An 18,507-nucleotide genomic window follows, 5' to 3' on the forward strand; every position below is an offset into this window, starting at 1 on the left:
TGAAAAAGCTGTCTTTCCACCATTCCATTGCTTTTGTATCTTTGTCAAAGATCAGTTGGGCATATTTGGAGGGGTCTATTTCTGGGTTCTCTGTTCTCTTCCATTGTCTATATGTCTATCCCTCTACCTTTACTGCACAGTCTGGATTACTGTAGCTGTATAATAAGTTTTGAAATTGGATAAACTGACTTTTCTCACTTTACTCTTCTTTTTCAGAATTGTTTTAGCTATTGTAGATCTTTTGCCTTTCCATATGAGTTTTAGAACAATATTGTCTAAATCTACAAAAATCTTGCTGAGACTTTAATAAGAATTGTATTAAACCTGTATATCATTTGGGGAGAATTGACTTCTTTACTATGTTGAGTCTTACAATTCATACACATGGTACGCCTCTGAATTTATTTAGACATGTTTTATTTCTTTCATCAGCATTTTGTAGTTTTCAGCGTATAATTCTTGTATATGTTTTGTTAGATCTGTGTCTAAATATTTTGGGATCTTTGTTTCTTTGTTTTACGATTGTTCAGCACTTGTTTTTAAGACCTGCCTCCCTCGTAGGTTCCCAGTGGGATTCTAGGTACTATATCTGTAACTGTCAGTTCTGTTTTTTCTAAGTTCTTTTCTCATGTTTTTTTAGTGCTTGCAGTGGTTAGGAATTTGTAAAAAATAAGTCCCCAAAGTTCATTTGAATTAATCTCTTTGTTTTCGTTTTCTTTCTTTCTCTCTGCGTCTTTATGGTGTTTTTTTATCCCTAGGAGTTGGGCCGGGACCCAGCTCTCTAGGACTCACTAATTGAGCAGATCTTTGTGCCCTGAAAAGCACCTCTCTAAATGTTAGGTTCGTTGTCTTTGTTCCAGGAATGGTGGTTCCTTCCAAGACGAAAATAGTGTGCCATTTTTCTACTCTTGTGTTGACCTGTGGGCAGCCACACACCCTTCAAATAGTGCCCCGAGATGAATATGACAACCCTACCAACAATTCCACATCCTTGAGAGATGAGCACAATTATACTTTGTCCATTCATGAGGTAAGCAGCCTCCCTTGTTTCTCTGTGTGTTCCTTTCTTTGTCATTCTCACCCTTCCTAATTCACTTCCATCTATTGTCTCCTTCTGCCTAACTTCTGTGCTGCTCTTCCTTCAATCTGACAGTACCTATCTCGTTAGTAACTGTGAGACTTAGATTAACGATTCAATTATTTATTTATTTATTTATTTATTTACTTACTTATTTATTTATTGTGAGGAAGATCAGCCCTGAGCTAACATCTGTGCTAATCCTCCTCTTTTTGCTGAGGAAGACCAGCTCTGAGCTAACATCTATTGCCAATCCTCCTCCTTTTTTTCCCCCAAAGTCGCAGTAGATAGTTGTATGTCATAGTTGCACATCCTTCTAGTTGCTGTATGTGGGACGCAGCCTCAGCATGGCTGGAGAAGCGGTGCGTCAGTGCGCACCCGGGATCTGAACCCGGGCCGCCAGTAGCGGAACGTACGCACTTAACCGCTAAGCCACGACGGGGCCGGCCCGAGACTTAGATTAGCTTATAGATAGGAAAGTTCTTGGTAAAGAGTAAATTGCCATGCAGATAGGGAAAAGTATATATGTTTAGTGATGCTTTGTTTTCCTCTTATAGCTTGGTCCTCAAGAAGAAGAGATCACTGCTGTCTCATTTGAGAAGTCAGTGACATCCAACAGGCAGACCTGCCAGGTGTTTTTGCGACTCACCCTGCATTCTCGAGGCTGCTTCCATGCCTGTATTTCATACCAAAATCAGCCAATCAATAATGGCGAATTTGACATTATTGTCCTAAGTGGTAAGTTGAAAGGAAAGCTGTGATTTAGTCCTATTTATATCCCAGGCCACTTGTTCTTTGCATGTCTGCACTCTTCTGACCAACCTCACAGACATTTGATATTTGATCCAAACTTGGCTTAGAGTCCTGTGGACTAATGGTCTAGTGATGGGCAATTTTTTTTCTCCCCTGACTCCTGCTTTAAACCTTATTCCTTGTTATACTTCAGAGAATGAGAAGAATATTGTCGAACGCAATGTGTCCACCTCAGGAATGAGCATTTACTTTGAGGCTTATCTTTATAATGCTACCAACTGTACCAGCACACCGTGGCATCTTCCACCCATGCACATGAGCTCTTCCCAGCGCCGGCCTTCCACAGCTGTTGAGGAAGAAGATGAAGATTCACCCTCTGAGTGTCACACCCCTGAGAAGGTGAAAAAACCGAAGAAGGTGTACTGCTATGTGTCACCAAAGGTTAGAACTCCCAATCTTGCCTCAAAATCCCCATGCCTGAGCCTGCTTGTAATTGGTATTTGGTAACAAAACCCACAAAGTAACCGTTGAGAATCAGGGCAAGATCATTGACCTGTAGGGTTTCTAGGATGCTAAGAGAGGCTGCTTAAAGTTGAGCAGAAGATCGTGCTACCTTTTCTGCTGCAAATGTTTGGTTTGGACTAGATGAACTCTCTGTCTAGAGATTCTGTGTGCCTTGGTACATTAGAACATCTGTGGCATTCTGCCCTTTGCTTCTGGGAAGATTTTTCAAGTCCTGGCTCTTAGAGTTTTAAAGTAAGCTAGTTTTTTTTTTTTTTTTAAACATTTTTTAAAAAATTTTATTTATTTTTTTCCCCCAAAGCCCCAGTAGATAGTTGTATGTCATAGATGCACATCCTTCTAGTTGCTGTATGTGGGACACGGCCTCAGCATGGCCGGAGAAGCGGTGCGTCGGTGCGCGCCTGGGATCCAAACCCGGGCCGCCAGCAGCAGGGTGCGCGCACTTAACCGCTAAGCCACGGGGCCGGCCCTAAAGTAAGCTAGTTTTAACCATTAAAAATTTCTCACTAGTATAAAAATTACTGTTGGCCCTTTGTGCTGTTTTGAAACAATTTGATCTTTCATTCTGTAATTTGTGAAACCACAGTAAATAGATGTCACCATCAGGCTACAGGATTGGAATAGAGAAATTTTGGCAGAGACAAGGAGGTGAACTTCCCAAGGCCCCTGAGCTAAGAGGCGTTTTGTGTTAGCGATTTTCTTTTTAATATTTGTATTTTGCTTATTCATTCAGACCTCAGAAAAATGAGACTCTTGAAACATCCCATTACATTCCTGTAATCTCATAACCAAAACTGAGTTCTAATTCTATTCTCCTTCAGAACACTTTGCTGTGTACCATTCATCATTTAAAAATCTGTCCTTAATTTGGCCTGGGGGAATGGAAATGAGGGAAATGGTGGGGTATAGATGAAACAAGGTTGGCTATGAATTGATAATTGTTGAAGTTGGTGATGGGTTCATTATATTGTTTTTTCTTCTTTAGTGTTTGAAATTTTCTTTTAATGAAGAGTTTTTAAAAATCAGGGGAACATCTGACCTACTACATGTCCAGATAGTAGTTTTTTAGACTAAAAAATTATTGCGTTGTCTTTTCCTTTTTTATAGATGGCATAAAGAGACCTTTCTTTGTTCTTACATAAGGGGTTTTTATGAACTTTCTTGTATGAGACTCCACTGCACCCCCTTCACCCTCCTGTCCCCACCCCCTCTTCCCCAGCAAATTCTTGGTACCATTCAAATAGGGATAGAGCAGTGGGTATGGGCCGCTGGTGTTCCCTGTGCATTGACTTGGAGGAAGTCTCTCTGAGTAGCACCCAGCTGAACAGAAGGAGATTTTGAGTATTAAAATTATGAAATATCTCTGTGTGAAATTGTACTGTCAGAGTAATATTATTAATTTGCCTATTTTAAGGTAGAGTTGATATTATTTATTTGATTTCAGTACTAAATTATCCTCTTTGTCCATAGAGGAAAAAGGTTATTATGAGAAATGTAGATAGGGAGTCTGATATTTAAATTATAATACCCAAATAGAGCTTTTTTATTTGTCGTTACTTCATTTTCTGTCTGTTGGTCCTCCAGCAATTCTCAGTGAAGGAGTTCTACCTGAAAATCATTCCCTGGCGCCTGTATACCTTCCGAGTGTGCCCAGGAACAAAGGTAAGTGGAACCTTACATCTGGTTCATGCTGAGCAGGCTTCAACTCTCAAATGTCTCAGCCATTTTTTTTTCCTAGAAGGGCTTTTGGTGTTTCTAGACGTTCTCATTGTGCACATAGGATTCATTGCCAAATAAAGAAAGAGTTGGTATCTCCTCACGAAATGGCATGAAGAATATAGAAGTTCTAGAAGGACATGTGCCTACAGAAACAGGACTCAGTAGCAAGTTAGAGTACTTCAACGGTTATCATTTGCCCCTAAGTTAATGCAGAGTGTGTTTGGGAACTTTGGCCCAAGCTTGGTCTCCCAATGTGCTGAAGCTAACTTTTTTAGAATCAGTATTCTCATACATTAAAAAATTTTTTATTTTAACTTTTCTGAACTTTTGGGGTTTAAAGGCAAATCACTTTCCTCCAGCCAGTTTGCCCAACCTCTTCAGGTAGTTGTTTGCTGTTTTATCTATCTTGACTGCTTTCACCCTTCTTATATTTTATGTTGGAAGGTCTTGTTGTGTTACCTGTGATCCTTACTAAGGGCAGTTGCTGTGACTCAAATAATTTAAAATAGCATTTGAATTATAGAGCACTGAGATGAAAAACAAGGAGATGTGCTCCTGGTACTCACTTGGAGAAAACAGGCTTAACTCGTTCTGTTGGTTAGGGTAGGGATGTGGAGGGTTTTTGCTGAATGTGAGGGTTTTGTAGATTAACTCCTTTTTTTTTTCCCTTTGTTAGTTTTCATACCTTGGCCCTGACCCTGTACATAAGCTCCTCACGCTGGTGGTGGATGATGGCATTCAACCTCCCGTGGAGCTCAGCTGTAAGGAGAGGAACATCCTAGCGGCCACTTTCATCCGCTCCCTCCATAAGAACATAGGTACAGTTGCACAGGGATTCTGATAGGGAAGGCAGCGACTCCAGCTACCCTGGGTGCATGAAGGTGTAGAGGTGGCCTGCACAGATGTCTTGTAATAAGGCTGTAATCATGATGGATCTTATTGTTCCTCAGGAGGCTCTGAGACCTTTCAGGACAAGGTGAACTTTTTCCAGCGAGAGCTACGGCAGGTACATATGAAAAGACCACATTCCAAAGTCACCCTGAAGGTCAGCAGACACGCCTTGTTGGAATCGGTGCGTAAAGGTTCATCTCTGTCAACAGCTGTCAAAATTTTCCAAGTGGAAACGTCTTTGGGGTTTGGTTATGTTCTGCAGGTTATCTTTTTATGAAACCCAAATTTCTCTCCTCTTTAATCATATCTATTAAAAACTATTCTTCTCTGTGTGATTATACTAAGTTTGGGGGAGATTTGTTGGAGGTATGTTATTGAGGGAAGAAACTAGTTGACATATTGGCTTTAAAATCTGTACTAAACTGTTCTGAACAATCTCATGGAACTCCTATGTAGGGCAGGTGTAAGTAGTTGTTAGAGAAGAAAGTTCTTGTTATTGAATCCCAGGAATAGAAGAGCTCTTGTTAGATTAAAAGGAAATGATTTTTGTTGTCACTCTGGTCTGATGGAAAAGGAACACCTGATGTGTGTCTGTCTCCACTGCACAGACACTGGCATAGTTCTTACATTCCTCGGGAATGAGAAGGCTTGGTCCCTGTCCAGAAAGTGTTTGTGATGTTTGGCTCTGGTAGGTATGACTGGAAACCCCTTTTCTCAGCCACATTCTCCTTGTGGCATAGTTCCCTGTCTGAATCTAGCCTTAGGGATAAAGATTCTAGTGGATAGACTGTACTGAAAACCAGGATTCCTCAGTTCTCTTGCTGACAGCTTACTAATGTGATCCATTTTTACTTCTTTATTTTTTATTTTATTTTGTTCTATTTATTTTATAAATGTTTTATAAATTTTTTTATTTATTTTTTATTAATGAGAAAATCTCATTAATAAAATGAGGATTGTTTAAAAAAAAGCTTCAACTTTCCAATAAAGCAATGATGTAAAGATGAATTAGATTATTTTTTAAAATCTTAACTTTCTTCTGGAGCTATGTGCATTTAAAATATAAGATGGTATTATTAAAGCTCATTTATGATTAATATATTGCCTTCAAGTACTAGTGGTGAGTTAAATGGACAATGGCAATGTTCTTGTGTTTTTGTCTTTAACAACCAAGAGATGCCAGACCGTGTTCTGATAGTTTCTTTCCTTTCCCTGCTTCTCAGTCTCTGAGAGCCACTCGGAATTTCTCCATCTCAGATTGGAGCAAGAACTTTGAAGTGGTTTTCCAGGATGAAGAAGGTCAGTTTTGAAATTTCATATTCATCTTTTTTTTAACTCTCCTTCCCACCCCGCCCCTCCTCCTTATCCCCATCCACAAAAAACAAAAGCAATCCCCCTATATAAACCTCCCCCCCAACCAGCTTCCTTTGGAAAAAGAAGTCATGAGGCAAGACAAAAAGAGTGGTGTTTACTGGCCAGATGGCTTGATGGAGCTTGTCGAGTGCAGAAGGGACTTGGAGGGGGAGCTCTAAGAGTTTGAACCAGGAGGGCAAAGTAACCTTTGTAGAACCAGTAGAAATGTCCATTTCTTGGGATCTCTGATTGCCTGTGGTTCCACACTGGGGGGCATTAGCTTACTGATCAGAATACCTTTAATCCTACAGAAAGGGGTGGGATTTCAGAAAAGATGATTTGGAATGGGGAAACACTAAGGTAGTGGAATGGAGGGAATGTGGAGAGTCTAAAATGATGAATAGGGGCTGGCCCGGTGGCGCAAGCAGTTGGGTGCGCGTGCTCTGCTTCAGTGGCCCGGGGTTCGCAGGTTCAGATCCTGGGCGCGCACCCACACACTGCTTGTCAAGCCGTGCTCTGGTGGTGTCCCATATAAAGTAGAGGAGGATGGGCACGGATGTTAGCTCAGGGTCAGTCTTCCTCAGCACAAAGAGGAGGATTGACAATGGATGTTAGCTCAGGGCTGATCTTCCTCACCAAAAAAAAAAAAAGAAAAGAAAAAAAAATGATGAATAAATGAACAAAAGTGATAAGAGCTTGTAGGCCATAGTCACTTTTAATTTTTATTATGCTTTTCAGCTCTGGACTGGGGAGGGCCTCGCAGGGAATGGTTTGAGCTAATCTGCAAAGCACTGTTTGATACCACCAATCAGCTCTTCACCCGATTCAGTGACAACAACCAGGCATTAGTGAGTCTGTGGCTTCCCTGTGGGTGGGTGGAAAATGTGGATTATGTTATAATGTTATAAGACGAACAAGGGTTTGAGGTTATGAAACTATCCTGGGAATCTGACAGCGTGTGCCCTATTCTTAATTTTGATATTTATGATATGGACTAATCAAATTGCCTCCTTCCTCTTTGCCTTCATTATTTCATCTGTAAAATAAGAGAAATTGCAGACAGATGAATATTTGACTAAAAAGTGTTATAATATGGTGGCTCTTCTACTCATTATTATTTTAATAATGAAGCCACTTTCAAAACATACCTGAAGCAATTGAATTCTGTACTAGCTCTTTGACTAGGCAGAGGTGTCAGGAGTAAAGAAGTAGACTTTGGCTGAAAGAAGTTCTGGCTTGGGGAAAAGGCATTACATCATCCACTGATTAACTTCCGTATGTAGCCAGGGACCACAAACTTCATATAAGTTCTTCAACTTAGTGGAAGTCCATCTTTGCCCTTTATCCTCCAGTCACTTTGAATTGCTCACTGGTGGCTACCAAAAAACTAATGCCATTTGAAGGAGCTCTTTGATCCTAACACTGAAATTCTTGCTCCTTTGGGATAGAGCTGGGGAAGGAGGGTCTTTCCAGAACTAGGCTTGAAGAAAAATGGCCCAATCTCTTTCTTTGACAGGTACACCCCAACCCTAGTCGCCCTGCTCATCTGCGCCTGAAGATATATGAGTTTGCGGGGCGGTTGGTGGGCAAGTGTCTTTATGAGTCCTCTCTAGGAGGAGCCTACAAGCAGTTGGTCCGAGCTCGCTTCACCCGTTCTTTCTTGGCCCAAATCATAGGACTACGTATGCATTACAAGGTAACGTCTTACGTGTGCATTTTCTACTAAGGCCCCTGGCTGCTAACTCTGGAATCTTTCCACCCTAAGCTTATTATTGTTAAGATTGAAGGAGTAAGTGGTTCCAAGCAGTTATAAATTTTATTTCTGGGTTGAGTAGTCATATTCTGTTCTGTGTCTCTCTGTCTCCTCAGTACTTTGAAACAGATGACCCAGAATTCTACAAATCTAAAGTTTGTTTCATCCTCAACAATGACATGAGTGAGATGGAGCTGGTCTTTGCAGAAGAGAAGTATAACAAATCGGGTCACTTGGATAAGGTGAGAAAGAGGACCTAAGTCTGTGGGTCCCCTGTTTCTCAGCCTCCTCTAGAGCAATGCCGTCTGATAGAACTTTCTGCAGTGATGGAAATGTTCTCTATTTGTACTGACTTTTGAGCACCCAGAATGTGGCTAGTGTGACCAAATAACTGAATTTCTCATTTTATTTTATGGTAATTAATTTTACTGTAAATAACCACCTGTGGCTAGTGGCAACCATGTTGGACAGCACAGCTTTACGGCACTGCATCCCACACTTTATGATCTTGGCCCATTTGAGTGGAGCAGAAGACACATGTCCCCGTCTATCCCACCCATTCCTACTTTCCAGTAGAAAAAGAACTAAGAGATAATGAAGTGTCACTGCACAAGCACCTTTGGAAGGGATGGCAGTGTCTATGTCAACGTTAGTGGTAGTGATATAGATGACTCCTAACACTGTGCCTATATATTTTAAAACTTTTTATTAGAAAATTATTGGTGAAAAGTATTTCTGATGCAATTGTGGTTCTGTTTACATTGTGGGGTTAAATAATATCAAGTGATAACAATGAAGCTAAAATTGCAATAATGTATAATTGAAAGCAAAATAGCAATGACTGAAAAATTGTGACCACTGATACTACTGTACTGATAATCAGATATCCTTTGTGAACACTGTGGGAATCCCAGCTGCTGGGCTTTGTACACATGTGGGCAGAGCCTATATTCCTGACCCAGTGTGGCAAGGCAGCTAGAGTCAATAGAATACTGAATTAGAGTCTGCAGGCTTAGGGGAATGCTGATTTTAATTGGATTTAATAGGAATACTACATCTTAGTAATTTACTTTTTAGGCTGTTAGATAGAAATGCTTACACACATAAAATAAATATCAGGAATTGTGCATAATGATAGAAAAAAAGTTTTATATGTTTAGATCCATTGAGAATCCTTGCTCTGGAGCCAAGTTCCATCCCTACCATGCTGTCCTCAAGACTTTAAAATCTGATCTTGTAACTGAATGGAGGCCTTCATTTACCTATGGAGACAACCGTGGTCACTGTGCACAGATTTTCTGGGGTGGTGGTTTTAAACTATGCTTCAGGGCTTCCTGAAAGCTCCCTTAGGAGTTGTTTATTGGGAGAACGGTGCCAATTGTATTTGAGAATCATGCAGCTTGTTCAGCTTTTTCTTTGCAGATAGGAAAATAGGGGATCCAAATAGCTAAGAGACTGAAGTCTTGTAGCAAGGTAGCCTCAGGTTGGGATTAGAATCCAGAATCTCTGAGTTTTAAGCCGTGCCTTTTTCCATTGACTCACATTGGAAATAGAAGAATGTAAGGGAACATGTGTCCCCATCTTAGAATTTCTGAGACCTAAAAGCCTTCTTCACTACTTACCTGGCTTTATTTATTCTCAGTTGGCTCGTGGATTTAAGAGAAGAGGTCAGTAGTGGTTTAATTTTGGATCATAAAGATGTTAAAATATTGTTAACAAGGAACCATAATATCTTCCTGTTGTGTCACCATTATTTGTCCAGATCAGAGAAGATTCACTCAGCTACCCACTTCAGAAATAGTAGCTAGGGGCCGGCCCCGTGGCTTAGTGGTTAAGTGCGCGTGCTCCGCTACTGGCGGCCCAGGTTCTGAACCCTCGGTGCGCACCGACGCACAGCTTCTCCGGCCATGCTGAGGCCGCGTCCCACATACAGCAACTAGAAGGATGTGCAGCTATGACATACAACTATCTACTGGGGCTTTGGGGTAAATAAAAGGAGGAGGATTGGCAATAGATGTTAGCGCAGAGCCGGTCTTCCTCAGCAAAAAGAGGAGGATTAGCATGGATGTTAGCTCAGGGCTGATCTTCCTCACAAAAAAAAAATAAATAAAGGAATAGTAGCTAGTAGAATACAGCAATAATGGTGGGAACCCTGAAGCTTAGTAACTAAATAAAACCAAGTGTGTTGAGAAGCTGAATGCACAGCAGGAACTTGTGACTGTGGTGGAGCTCAGTAATGCTGTGTTTGTGGGACATACCAGACAGGTATCATTTTATAAACTCTCATCCACAGCGTCTCCCTGTCTGTCTTTTGCCTCTTATGTCAGGTTGTAGAACTCATAACAGGTGGAGCTCAAACCCCAGTCACCAATGCAAATAAAATCTTCTATTTAAATTTGTTGGCCCAATATCGGCTGGCCAGTCAAGTGAAAGAGGAGGTGGAACATTTCCTGAAAGGTGAGATCCTGTCTCCTCTTGGCTTTGAGATGAAAATACCTGTATTCACAGTGTGAGTGTGGCTTTAACTTGACTACTTTGTTTCAGGCCTGAATGAGTTGGTCCCTGAGAACCTTTTGGCTATTTTTGATGAGAATGAGCTTGAGGTAAGTGCTTACAATTGCAAACCCCTGTTCTTGACTCAGTGTTTTAGTATGCTCACAGATACCAGCTTATTACATGTTCTGTTATGAGACACGGTAGGAAAGCCCTTTATGTAAGAGTTGCTTTCACTTTTGTCACTCGTCCATGCATTGACCCTTTCTCCAGCTTTTAAAAAATTAGAATATGAAAATGAAAAACAAGCAAATAACTATTTATGAAGAGTAATAATTAATATTCACTTATGCATCAAATATTATTGATATTGGTTGAGTAGAACGTTGGTATTCTTTACATTCTTTGTAAATCCTATGATATTTAAGATTGATGTAAGGGAATAATAGAATTTGTTCGTTCAGGGACTGTTTATTGAGTGTCTCCTTGATGCTGTGTATGTTTGAGGCACTGGGGAGATAGCAATGAATAAGACCAAGTCCCTGCCCTAATGGAGCTATGTTCTAGTGAAGAAGACAAACAAAAAGATGTGACATACTTCACAGTTTTGGGCCACAACGCCATGCAGTCATGCACTGCGTGATGACATTTCAGTTAACAATGGACTGCACGTACGACAGTGGTCCCTTAAGATTAGTACCATAGGGGCTGGCCTGGTGGCGCAGCGGTTAGGTATGCGCGCTCCACTGCGGCGGCCCGGGGTTTGCAGGTTCAGATCCTGGGCGCGCACTGACGCACCGCTTGCTGGGCCATGCTGTGGCGGCATCCCATATAAAGTAGAGGAGGATGGGCATGGATGTTAGCCCAGGGCCAATCTTCCTCAAGAAAAAAAAGGGGAGGATTGGCATCGGATGTTAGCTTAGGGCTAGTCCTCCTCATAAACAAACAAACAAACAAACAAACAAACAAACAAAAAGATTAGTACCGTATAGGCTAGGTGTATAGTAGGCTGTACCATGTAGGTTTGTGTAAGTACACTCTATGATGTTCACACAACAAGAAAATCGCCTAATGATGCATTTCTCAGAACATATCCCTGTTGTTAAGCGACACATGACGTATAGTTAATATATTCTTATTTCAGATCTTGTCACAGCCAAAAATGGCTACAAGATGGTAAATACCATTCTATAATTAGCAAAATTGAACTTCATATCAGGTGTGGGCAAGAAATAAAATAAGCTTGTTTTTACTTGCTGCTCACAGATGATATATACAATGCAAATTATTAGTTTTAATTTAATTAATTTAATAGCCTTTATGAGCAGTGTGTTTCTGTAAACTGTTTCCAGTAGGGAGGAAGTTCTTAAAAAATGGGGAAACAAAAAAGTTGTTTTAGGTGGTCTTGTACAATTTTTATTCTTATTAACTAAACTGGCTTCGAGAACAAGAATCAAAGTCCCATGCAATTTTTATCACACTTTGTACCTTCAGATATGAAATCCAAACCAAATGAACTCTCCATCTCTTATCTCCGAAAGACTTGTCACCCAGTGCTGTTATTTTGGGGGCTGAGGAATAGCTACGGGTGTATTTTGTTTTATCATGAAGCAAAGCATTTGTAACAATCTGTAAAAGTGAGTAGGAAGGAAGGACACAGTCTCTTACGGTTGTTCCACAGCCTGCTCTTAGTAACTCGTTAGCTTAGCAAGTTCCTTTTGAAGAAGCCAAGGATCCTCAGGCTTCATTTGGGCTTTTTCGGTTCTTGATTAGGATGTATCACTCTTTAGAGCTGTTGGATGAGTACTCACAGTCTGCTAAGTAACATGCTGGATCCTGAACCAAAATAGGACATCAACAAGATGTTTAGGGCTCTGATGTCATTAATGTTCTCATTTTTTGGCATACTTTTTAATTTATCTGATCAAGTAGAGGCAGTGCTGAAGGGAAGGTAGTAAAAGTTCAATCCACAAAAGAAGGATGGGTCCTGGGAAAAAGGAAAGACCATCTGAAAAATTCATAAATGGGGCTGGGGGTCTTCATCAAAGGGAAAGGCCTGCTTTTCTCTCGGTATTCCCAGGCCACATCCAGAGCAGACTGTGGGGAAACACTTGGTTCCCTTTTCGTTTTTTGTTTCAATTCAAAGTAATCCGCAGCAGCAGTTCTTAATTAGGGGAGCGCATCAGAAACACTTGGGAAACTTTTTCAAAATTCGCAAGCTTGTAACCCACCCTGGAGATTCTGATTCATTAGGTCTGGGGTAAGGCTGCAGGCATGTCTCTCTATATATCTTAAAAGCTGTGTGATTTTTACCACACTGATTAGGAACCATTGGCCAATCATAATTGATTTTCCTAAAGCAGTATTCTGGCATTATGACCTCACCTCATGTCTTTTTCCTGGTGTTTTCTTTATTCCACGTTTTGCATGATAACATAGGTAACTCTGACCATATGTCGGGTCTTTGTCTCTCTAACTGTCCTAGTAACACCTGACTGTCTTCTCCAGCTGCTGATGTGTGGGACTGGAGACATCAGTGTGTCTGACTTCAAAGCCCATGCAGTGGTAGTTGGCGGCTCCTGGCATTTCAGAGAAAAGGTAAGGGGGCCTGACTTCTTTTAGTTGGATTTGGGCTTTGTGGTAAGGAAAAGGCTTCAGACGAAAAAAGTCGAGGAGTCAGAGAAGCAGACATCTCGACTGGGAAAAAATGATATATGTGGGAAAGACATGTGGTTGTCCAGGCAGCAGGGAGCCCTGGTCTGCAGGGCTGTCATACTGACGCCACAGGAGCAGTACATTGAAAGGCAAAGAACAGAACCAAGCAGTCAACGACTACCCTCCTAACTGTGTGACAATGTCAGTTCCTAAAGAGGTTGTTAACTCTAACCATTCCTACCTGTGTCCTCATAGACTGGTAACTCGGGCACACTCCCACTACAGGGTATCCTGTCCTTCCCCCAGGGGTCAAATCCATGGCTGCAGACCAGGGGTGACCCCAGCCTTGCACTCTCCCTGCCAGGTCATGAGGTGGTTTTGGACCGTGGTTTCCAGTTTGACCCAGGAGGAGTTGGCTCGACTGCTTCAGTTCACAACAGGCTCTTCTCAGCTACCACCCGGAGGCTTTGCTGCCCTCTGTCCCTCATTCCAGATTATTGCCGCCCCGACCCATAGCACGCTACCAACTGCACACACGTGGTAGGTGTCTGACTGCCCCATGCACGCTCTCATGGAGGATTGTCTCTCCAGCCCTTGCCAGTGTTTCTGGTGGTGTGAGTTAATTACCTCTCCCCTTGCCCTTCCAGTTTTAACCAGCTGTGCCTCCCTACGTATGACTCGTATGAAGAAGTGCACAGGATGCTGCAGCTGGCCATCAGCGAGGGCTGTGAGGGCTTTGGCATGCTCTGACCATTCTCCTGCCATCTGCTTGGCTCCCGTGCTTTCTGGAGCATCTGGGTGCACGTAACAGACATAACCACTGACCATAACATGCACATGATCATCAGCCAGAAGCTGCTGCATGCTCCTCAGTGTCTGGAGTATTTGGTCACCTACGAGTCTTGTCCTTCCCTTGCCCCCTCCCTGCCCATCTCCTCCACAGGCCTCTTTGGCATGGTACATAATCTGAGCCACGTGCTCAGTTGTGAGAAGAGGACCGTGCTGCTATAATTTCCCTTGGTTCTTAGAAGATCTCAGCAGCGGGAGCTGCCTCAGTAGCTGAGGGAGATCACACAGAGGACTCAGCCTTCTTGGGAAGTTGTTTTCCTCACCTTGCTCAGCCTCCTCTGCTGATGCTCCTTAGAGATCCCTTCTGTGGCCCTCACTGCTTAACCGGAGGTGCACAAGTCCTTCTTGAGGGCAGAGTGATTGCCTCTTCTCACCAGGAGCCAGGAGAAGCACAAATAGGAAGCAGCCCACATGAGCGATCTTTGATTTTGTCCCATGGCAGGCACAGGCCCGTGGCACAGGACTACCTCTATTGGGGACTGATAGCACAAAGGATCTTTTTTTTTTGTGGTGTCAGAACTGGAAAAGGAGCTTTCCCTGCAGATGTTTCTGGAAATGATCATTAATCTATAAAGAAAAACTCTCTAAGCTTTTTCTTGAGTTTGAGCCAGTGAGAAGAACAGACCTAAGAATGTGAAAGATAACTGGACTGTAGCCTCCAGTGCTGAATATGATTCTCCTTTAGGGTATGGGGCGTGTCTAGGCACATGGCTGGCTTGAAGACTACTGATGCTTGTCTCTGAGTTTGTTCTTTACACTGAGGTGTGGCTGGGCCTGGCCACTTACCTCCAAGTTATGCTGTCTGCTAAGAGCTGGGATTCTTTAGCTTTCTACTGAAGAAAATTTTGGAGCAAGGAGTTGGGACAGTAAGAAAAGCATGCCAATGATCCCTGATTCTCTCTTTTCTTGGTGTTCTCTGGCAGCACTGAGGCAAGGGAAAAGGGATCAGTAGTTCGAGGCCTTATCACAGGTCTTTGAGGTCAAGACACTGGGAACATACATAGAAGAGATACGTCAGACAGTAAATACCCAGCTGCCCCAGTTACTTCTCTTCACTCCATCCGTTACCAGCAAGGAGAACTGAGGAGGAAGATATATCAGGTTCATTATTATGTGATGATTGAAGACAACCTGCAGCTGTCTCTTGGAAGATGACAACAACCTTTTTCATTAGGATTTGAGTGAAAACATTTTCAAGACTCAAAATCTCATCAACTTCCCAAATTTCTGTTTTTAAGAAGGCTTTGCTACAAGCTACCATTCCCAATGGGGCATTCAACTCTGAGAATATTACAAGCCATCTTTATTGCCAAAACCAGCAAGTACACAGAGTACAGAGATGAGGCGGGACTTGTGGCATTGCCTTGGCCTTCTGGAAGCATGTCTGAGCCCTCCTGTTCCCAGGGATCATGAGGAATAAGCCCTCCTGAGCTGCTACAGTTCCTGCCTGACCTCACTTCTTTGCAGTTGTCATTTGTCCTTCTTGGCATGGGTGCTGACCTCACTCATCCTTAGGGTCCAGGATCCAGCATCAGGGCCTCTGTACCCCAGGGTCCTCCATGCCACATGGTCACTGCTCTCCTCAGGGACCAGGACAAGGTGCTGCTGCTTGCCGCAGTGTTTTTCCATGGGATATGTACAGGCAAGTTTCATCATCACCCTGGGAAACACGATGCTGCCCCTCAGGCCCAGAGAGGGGTTTCCAGCTGGGGGCACGTGGGCTGGTTCTGCTGTCTTTGGCAGTTGTTCCTCTTTTGGATTCTGCATTCTCCCCTCCAGCAGCCCTCCAGAGACTGGTGCTGGAGCTCGGGTTGATTTTCTTGGCTAGATCTGTCATTTTGAGCTCTAGTCATAGCACTTTTCAGAGCATCCTGGGCACCGCTGCAGCCCTGCTGCAGCAGCTGCGTCCCCGTGGTGGTCCTTAGCCCCAGGGTCTTTGTTGAACAAAACTCTTTGGTACTGTTGTGGTTTTCTATTCTTCCAGTTTACTCTCTCTCCTAACTCTATTCAAAGCTATCTTTGCTCTTTTTGGCCTTTCACCTTTTTTTCCTAATCTTGCTTTGGTACTAGCCAGTGTGGGGAAAAAGTACAATATGTTGGAGAGAAGGAAGAGTGGCTTTTACTTCTTGGGCAATTTTCTATTCACATTTCTTATTTTGGCCAGTTCTTTTATTTATGCCCTTGTGGCCCAGGTACTTGGGGGACCAGATAACCTCCTGGCCTTTTAGTATCTTTGAAGGAGACCAGGCACCAAGTGAACACCAAGGAGAGCCTCAGCATGTTTCTAGAACTTCAGCAGAGACCAAGCCCTGCTGCAAATTCATCAGGCCAGGAAAAAGGGCCAGACAGTTGCAGTGATAGTGTAAATATTTTGTACAGTAAATAAATAAATGTTTAAAAGCACTAAGGAGCAAATGACTGCTTTAAGTGGTGATTCAGGGCTTAAATTGGAGGTGGGGAAGGAAAAGAAAAATTTAGAAATGTTTTTGCATTTCCCCAGTAATTCCTTCAGAAGCAGTCAGCTCAGGGTAGAATGAGAATGAGCAGAGGATGTCTGTTCTCATCAATCTTTTAAACATTAATTTGTTGTTGTTTTACTACATAAGAAACTCAGTGTAGAAAATCTGGAAATAAAAAAAGTACAGGGGAAATAAGTCATCTACCATCTAGAGGTAACCACTATGAACGCTTGGATGTATAGCCTTCTGATTTGCATATAATCACACATTTATTTGGCAACATTCCCCCCACCCTCCCACAAGTGCTTTGGATGTGGCAGACAAAAATGCTGCTCCTCAAAAGTTTGTGGGTGGCAGGTGGTACCAATTCTTTTCCAACCAAAGATGAGCTGGGCAGAGAGAAAACCAGACTTCTGATTTGGGCCTAGAAGGAAAAGTATTAGAGATCTTGGCTTTCTTAGGGAAGTAATCAAGGTGTCTTGTACATTAGTTCCCAATCTGGAAAATCAAAACAACATCCCCTTTGGAATAGTTTTTAAAATACAGATTTTTGCCTCCATCCTGAGACCCAGTAAATTGAAATCTTAGCTTGAAAACTACTCTTTCAGAGTGCATTCATTCTACTCCTACCTCATCAAGCTCCTGAGGGATATGAGATGTCTTAAAAAAACAGAAAAAAATTCTATCCCTCTAACTTTACATTTTCAGGTTATTTAACGGTTCTACGTCTTTTACACTTGCTGCTCTTGTGGCTTTGAATGGGTCACTATGAACATTCATCAGTGAGTGATTTCAGTCCATCGTGAAGTTATTCGTATGACTCAAGAGGTTGGTAGGATTGTTCTTGAATTAACACAGTAAATACTAACTTAAGTCTCTCGTGTACTGTTACCTGTGTGCCACTTCAGATAGAGCTCTCAGACCTCCGCCCAGCCACACTTCTCTTAGGACCACAATAGATGTTCTTCAGCAGGTGCCTTGAACCAGAGGGCTCCTTACTTCTACTTTGGCTTCACCTAGACCCTCAAGCATAATTGACCAACTCTAGGTATCTTGTAATACTTTTATTTAAAAATGAATAATTCCTTTTTTCTTTTATGTTGAGATGAACATATATACAAAAAAAAAGGCACACAAGCATGTACAATTTAATAATTATAAAGGAAGTGCTCATGTAACCACTATCCAAGACATGTAATCACCATCTCGGTCAAGAGATAAAACATTGCAGCACTGCAGAGCAAGTCTCATCCCATGCTTCTAGAGGTGACTATTATCCCGACTTTTATGATAATCGTTTCACCAATTCCCTTTTCAAACAGCCTGTCCTAAAAGTCACAGTGGGGAGGAGAAAAAAAGAGCTTATGTGGTCTCTTGATAAGATGCTAACCAAGGTCACTTTCTCCATAGTAATTACTACACCTCACAGTTAGTTAAAAAGGTCTTCTGAGACCATTGCCCCATGAGACTCTGATTCCTGATGCTGAATCTGATGAATCATATTCAAAGACTACAAGATCTCTGCAAAGACTTTTCCCTAGATTTCTAAATTGGATGCTTTTTTGCTTTTATACCCTGAGCATCAGGTTTTGTCGGCTGATCTGACAGGATTGTGATTCTCTTGGGTGGTCAGCAGCAGGTTCTTGAGTGTCGTATAAGTGTAGTAGTATTGAAAATGACTCAGCACTAGATTTGTCTCAGAAATAGTGGAATGAGCTAATATTTCTGACTCAAGAGTACTGAATCTGTGCCCTATCTAACAGAAAGCCATCCCAAAGTTATTGGAGAGCTTCGTGTTTTTTGTTTGTTTGGAATGCAGAGGGGGTGGATTTAGAAATCTGCAGGGGATATTGTGATGATTTTGGTTTCTATATGATAGAGTAGTGTTGCCTAGAGTTGGGATATGCTTTGCTATGAGTGCCACCCCCCAACCCCATTCAATTCACTTTAATTTTGCTTAGATAAGAATACTTGGTGGTAGC

At 42.2% G+C, this 18,507-nt stretch overlaps 1 protein-coding gene across 7 annotated transcripts in view; it reads left to right on the plus strand.

Moving 5' to 3' along the window:
- AREL1 (apoptosis resistant E3 ubiquitin protein ligase 1) overlaps positions 1 to 16,469 on the plus strand; it is a 42,720-nt gene extending 26,251 nt beyond the window's left edge. For all 7 annotated transcript variants that reach the window (XM_087448198.1, XM_087448197.1, XM_087448200.1 and 4 more), the window contains 15 exons: positions 861 to 1,030; positions 1,636 to 1,816; positions 2,025 to 2,272; positions 3,938 to 4,015; positions 4,749 to 4,890; positions 5,023 to 5,144; positions 6,187 to 6,262; positions 7,055 to 7,164; positions 7,833 to 8,012; positions 8,186 to 8,311; positions 10,397 to 10,526; positions 10,614 to 10,672; positions 13,071 to 13,160; positions 13,582 to 13,757; positions 13,865 to 16,469. In XM_087448198.1, coding sequence (XP_087304324.1) covers positions 861 to 1,030; positions 1,636 to 1,816; positions 2,025 to 2,272; positions 3,938 to 4,015; positions 4,749 to 4,890; positions 5,023 to 5,144; positions 6,187 to 6,262; positions 7,055 to 7,164; positions 7,833 to 8,012; positions 8,186 to 8,311; positions 10,397 to 10,526; positions 10,614 to 10,672; positions 13,071 to 13,160; positions 13,582 to 13,757; positions 13,865 to 13,967 — 1,991 coding nt within the window. In that variant the 3' untranslated portion in view covers positions 13,968 to 16,469. The remainder of the gene's footprint in view (positions 1 to 860; positions 1,031 to 1,635; positions 1,817 to 2,024; positions 2,273 to 3,937; positions 4,016 to 4,748; positions 4,891 to 5,022; positions 5,145 to 6,186; positions 6,263 to 7,054; positions 7,165 to 7,832; positions 8,013 to 8,185; positions 8,312 to 10,396; positions 10,527 to 10,613; positions 10,673 to 13,070; positions 13,161 to 13,581; positions 13,758 to 13,864) is intronic.
- Positions 16,470 to 18,507: the final 2,038 nt, after the last annotated feature.

Source organism: Ceratotherium simum, chromosome 24 (genome assembly GCF_057802395.1).
Source record: "Ceratotherium simum simum isolate JZ-2026a chromosome 24, ASM5780239v1, whole genome shotgun sequence".
NCBI lineage: Eukaryota > Metazoa > Chordata > Mammalia > Perissodactyla > Rhinocerotidae > Ceratotherium > Ceratotherium simum.